This window comes from Monoraphidium neglectum (assembly GCF_000611645.1).
Source record: "Monoraphidium neglectum strain SAG 48.87 unplaced genomic scaffold scaffold04202, whole genome shotgun sequence".
In the NCBI taxonomy this organism is placed as follows: domain Eukaryota; kingdom Viridiplantae; phylum Chlorophyta; class Chlorophyceae; order Sphaeropleales; family Selenastraceae; genus Monoraphidium; species Monoraphidium neglectum.
Window position 1 is genome coordinate 1 of NW_014009427.1, and position 4,884 is coordinate 4,884.

The following is a 4,884-nucleotide window of genomic DNA, read 5'->3' on the forward strand; positions in this document are numbered from 1 at the left end:
GGCCGGGGGCGGGGGCGGGGCTGGAGGTGGGAGCTGCAGGGACGTAGGGACTCATGGCGCAGATAGCTTGAGGGTCTGGCATGTAGAGCAGCGTGGTGGGCGCAGGGTGCAGGGCAGCAGCGTTTGCGTGTGGGGTGCACGATGTGCAGCTGTGCGGTCATTGTGTGTGTCTGCAGCGCGGGGGTCCTGCTGTAATGTGACCGAGCAGCACCTGCCTGCGTTGCAACGATGAGGGTGCAAGGGACCAAGAGGTGTGTGTGTGGTCGGCCAGGGAGTGCGGCCCAGATTTACAGCTTGCGGTGAGGTTATCCGGGGGATACAGAGCTGTCGGCTGTGGAGTAGGCACATACACGACTCTTTACACAAGTGTCAATCCCCCGGGCATTACCAGGCATTGTGCTGCAGATGGCCAAACCAATGTTGGCCGCTGGCTGGTGGCGCTGGCCCCTCGCCGATGAGTCAGGCCAGCTCATGAGCAAGCACGTCATGGTCAGAGTGCGAGGCACTACGCAGCAACTAGTGCTCTTGCTTAAAGCCTTCAAGTGAAGTTAACATACAGACTACAGCTTTGTTATGTCGCGCGGTCCTGTGCCTGCAGGGTCTGGACTGGAGAACCAAGGGCAAACCACTGCGGTCCAATCGGCACTGCGTCAACGGGGCCAACACCAGCTGCCCGCTAGTTCGTCTGAGAAGTAATATTGCACATCAATATGACAACTTACAGTCCTATTTTAGTATCGTGTGCTGGTGTGGCTTCAAAAATCGAAGCACAAGTAGAGATCGTTCGCTCACGCCGAATGAGCGCACTCTGCGCAGCCAGGACGGGCCTACTTGGCAGCAGCGTTCGTGCTGGACGCCAGGCTTCAGCGATTTCAATAGCCGCGGCCCTCTCTCCTATCCGGCACCTCGACGCACAGGTGGGGTGTGTGCGTGCGAATCCCTTGCGCCGGTGCTGCGGCTTGTGCGCTGCCGCGTCGTCGGGCACCGCCCTGCAAGCGCGGTTCAATTGAGCTTGAATGGCAGCCTGTGGTCACTAAATGTATCGTTTTCACGGATCACGAGCACACCTGCCGCTTGTGCCCTGTTGTCCCTGCCAGGTGTGTGCTCGCCTGGGCCTTGCCACTGCGCTGCCTCGCCCCTCGGCAGCCGCGACCTCCCAATCAAGGCGCCACATGGCGTCCAAGGCCGCCAAGGCGGCCGCCGGTGACAGCGCCAACGGCAGTGCCGCAGCGGCCGCGGCCGCGGCGCCGTCCAACGGCGGCGCGGGCGACGACCGCGTGGCGCGCTTGAGGGAGGCGATGGCGCGCGCCGACGGCGGGAAGGGCGTGCAGGTGCGCGCCTCTGCAGCTGTGCTGATCCCTGCGCCCTGCGAGCCCTGAGAAAGCTGGTCTAGCAGCGGCCAGGCAGCCGCCAGCGCCGCCAAGCAAACCAGCCAGACGCCGCTGGGTCGGGTTGCCATCCATACGCAAGCCTGGGCAGCGAGGGAGCAACCCCGTCCGCTCGCTGCTGCGGCCAGTAACAGGGGTTCGTCCGGCCGGTGCGCCCTGCGCAGCTGGTGTATCTATTAGCGGCAGCCGGGGCCAGGCTGATACTGGCAGGCATCAGCACCCATGGCCGGACGCCCGCTCATGGCCTGACTCCTGCACCCTGCGGCCGTTGACCGGTCACCCTCAAAGCTTTGCGTTCATTCGCCTCAATCTGATCGCTTGTGGCTCTGATCTGCACCCTGCCTTCACCCCCAGGCGTACATCGTGCCATCCGAGGACCCCCACATGAGCGAGTACGCCCCTGGCAGATTCAAGCGCCGCGAGTTCATTAGCAAGTGAGCACCATGGTGCCGCGGCGGTAGCGGTGGACGTGGCGGTGGCCGTGGTGGCGGCAGTGGCGTGGGGTTTTCCTGTTAATGCAGTAGCGTGAGGTGATGGTGTGGGCGCATCACGTCTTCCTTGTGGTGGTCAGTGCGATGGGTGCAGGGTACTACAGCATCGTTCAAATTTGCCGGTTTGCGCGGGCGATTCCAAGGTTGCCGGGCACCCGCATTCAGTTCTGATTTTGCTGCCACTGGTGGCATCAGACCAGCAGCGGCGGCGCGAGAACAGGCTGCAAGCGCAGCGCAGCCGCTGGGATGCGCTGGCGCCCGGCAGCCCCATCCTGCCGTCTCGCTCGCGCGACAGCCCCCAGCCCCATGCTGCCATGCTGATGCGTTCGCGTCGCAAACCCTGAATTTCACACCCTGAACCCTAAACACGCCTTCACCGCCGCCCCCGCCCCCATCAGGTTCACAGGGTCTGCCGGCACTGCAGTCATCACGGCGGACCAGGCCCTGCTGTGGACTGACGGCAGGTACTTCCTGCAGGTGTGAAGGCCGGGGGTTACGGGGGTTTCAGCGGCAGTTATGCATGTGACCCTCCAGGTCTCGCCTTTGCACTTTGGACTGCGGATTGCATGCCGACTGTGGGGGGTGGGCGGCCGACTTTGCAGCACAAATGACGATTTCACACGCAACCCTCGAATCCGACCGCAGGCGGAGCAGGAACTCGAGCCGGGGTGGACCCTCATGCGCGGCGGCACCGGCCACTGTCCGGAGGTGAAGAGGCGGTGGATGGGGGACAGCAGGGCGGGTCGGTCCGCATTGACTGTCCAGGACAGCCCGCCTGACGGCCCAGGGCCGCGTTTGTCCACAGCCACCTGTCCACGCTGCTGCACAGTGTTTCTTGCCGCTTATCTGGGCCCAATTCGCATGTGCATGCAAAGGGCTCAACTTCACCGCACTGCCGTTTTGATTCTGTCTGTTTGCGTCGAATCTTGGACGCGCAGATCCCGGACTGGCTGGCTGAGGTGCTGCCTGCCGGCACGCGCGTGGGGATCGACCCCTTCTGCCACACGGTGGACGCGGTGCGCTCCCTCAGGACCAAGCTGCAGGTGAGGGCCGGGGTGCGAGGTGTATGCATGTGTGCGCGCTGCATGCGTGCGCGCGCGCGCGCGTGGGTGTGTGGGCGCACGCGCGTGCGCGCACGCGTGCTCATGTCTGTGAACAAGCAGGCGCCCAAATGAAGTGTGAGTGTGGGGGAAAGGGGGTCGACTGCGTACGCACGTGCACACGCTTGAGCCCGCGCAAGGACGCGTGTGCAGCAAACCAGCACCACCATCCGTGCAGCACCACCGCCTTCCCTCCGTCACCAGGCGTCTCGCCGCCCCACCCCTCCCCGGAGCTCACGCCGCGCCACGCCACGCCCCCCGCCCCCCCGCCCTGGCAGGCCCGCGGCAAGGAGCTGGTCCCCCTGCTGGCGGACGGCAACCTGGTTGACGCAGCCTGGGGGGACGCCCAGCCGGAGCTGCCGCTGTCGCCGCTGCGGGTGCACGCGCTGCAGTGGGCGGGGCAGGGGGTGGCGGACAAGCTGGCGGCGATGAGGCAGAAGATGAAGGGTGGGTGGCGGCGCTCATGTGTTTGGGGGCCGATGTGATGTCTTGAGGCACTGCAAACGAATCACGTTCGGGGTTTCTCACGGGTGGAATGGAGGCCGTGCGTTGGCGGTGCAGCAGGCAAGCTCTGACTGCCAACCCACGTGGACTTCCAAATGTTCTTGCAATGCTGTCTCGCTTCAAACCCCGCTGCACCCGTCACGTCTCACCCCGCCTGCCCTGCAACCGCGCCCCTGGGTGCCCCGCAGCCGCCGAGGCAGGGGCGCTTTTGGTGACGGGCCTGGACGAGGTGGCCTGGCTCCTCAACCTGCGCGGCAGCGACGTAGACTACAACCCTGGTGGGTGCATGCCGCCGTATACCGCGCGTCGATGTATCATTAACGCCCGACAGCTCGGCGATTCTGGTGCTCAAATGCGTGCAAGCTTGCAGTTCTATCATCTCGTCCACCGCTGGCAGCCTGCTGGGTGCGATTGGAAGGCCACTGGTGCCTCTGTGTTGAGGCCCCCACACTCCAAACATGGTGATGGGCCCCGCCACCCATGCACGGCCTGGACGCCGGTGGTCGCCACCCCATCCCAGTTTGGTTTTGCAATGCGCACCACCTGGCTTATGGCTGCCAGCGCCCGCCCGTCTCTCTCCCCTGCGGCAGTGTTTGTCGCGTATGCGATGGTCACGGGTGAGGGGGCCAGCCTGTACACTGACCCCCGCAAGATCACGCCAGAGGTGGCCGACCACCTCAAGGAGGGCGGCGTGGAGGTGGGTGGCTGCGGGGTGACGGGTGTGGTTGGACGTGGCTGCGTTGCTGCTGGTGAGGTCCGTGGCCACGTGTGTGGGCGCTGACTCGCCCTGACCGACCTACTGCTGTCTCAATGTGCGCATTCCCTGCGTAATCCTGCCAGGTGCGTCCGTATGACTCGTTGGTGGCTGATGTCAGCGCCCTGGCGGCTGCCGGCACACCTATCGCAATGGACTTCACGCGGGTGAGCGGCCGCAGCCTGACAGACTTTGTTTTGGGGGGAGACGGGCTCTTCCTGCTTGTCCCGGGGGGTGGGGGAGATGTGTGGAACGAGCTGCAGGCATCGCTTGGGCAGCTGCGATTTTTGACAGGGCAAAGGTCACGGCCCTTTTCATGGCCAGAGGTTGGCAGGTTCCAGGGCTGCGGTCCAGGGGTCACCAGGGTTGTGGGGCTGACGCCTGCCCCAGTGAGGGCAGCCCGTGCCTCGGCAGCAGCCACGAGGCGACGGCTATGCTGTGCGCATTCTGCCAGGGGCTGAACGTGCTGGGCACACCTGACACTTTCCATTGGCTCGCACAGCCCCTTCTCACAAGCAACACATCTCCTTACTCCCACCTCGCCCCTTTCTCCCTTCCCCTCAAGCATCCACCACTCCCAACCATCTTGGATACCCGCCACCCTCACCCGGCACCTCTGGTGTTGCCCCTCCCACCCCCGCCCTACC

At 64.7% G+C, this 4,884-nt stretch overlaps 1 protein-coding gene across 1 annotated transcript; it reads left to right on the forward strand.

Annotated features, from left to right (window-relative positions):
- Positions 1-1,172: 1,172 nt before the first annotated feature.
- MNEG_14019 (X-Pro aminopeptidase) lies at positions 1,173-4,404 on the forward strand (the record flags this gene model as incomplete). The annotated part of the gene is made up of 9 exons (XM_014037509.1): positions 1,173-1,331; positions 1,743-1,822; positions 2,278-2,356; positions 2,525-2,587; positions 2,818-2,922; positions 3,258-3,426; positions 3,672-3,761; positions 4,074-4,180; positions 4,324-4,404. Coding segments are annotated over 9 exons (933 nt in total), but the record flags the coding sequence as incomplete, so codon positions are not given.
- Positions 4,405-4,884: the final 480 nt, after the last annotated feature.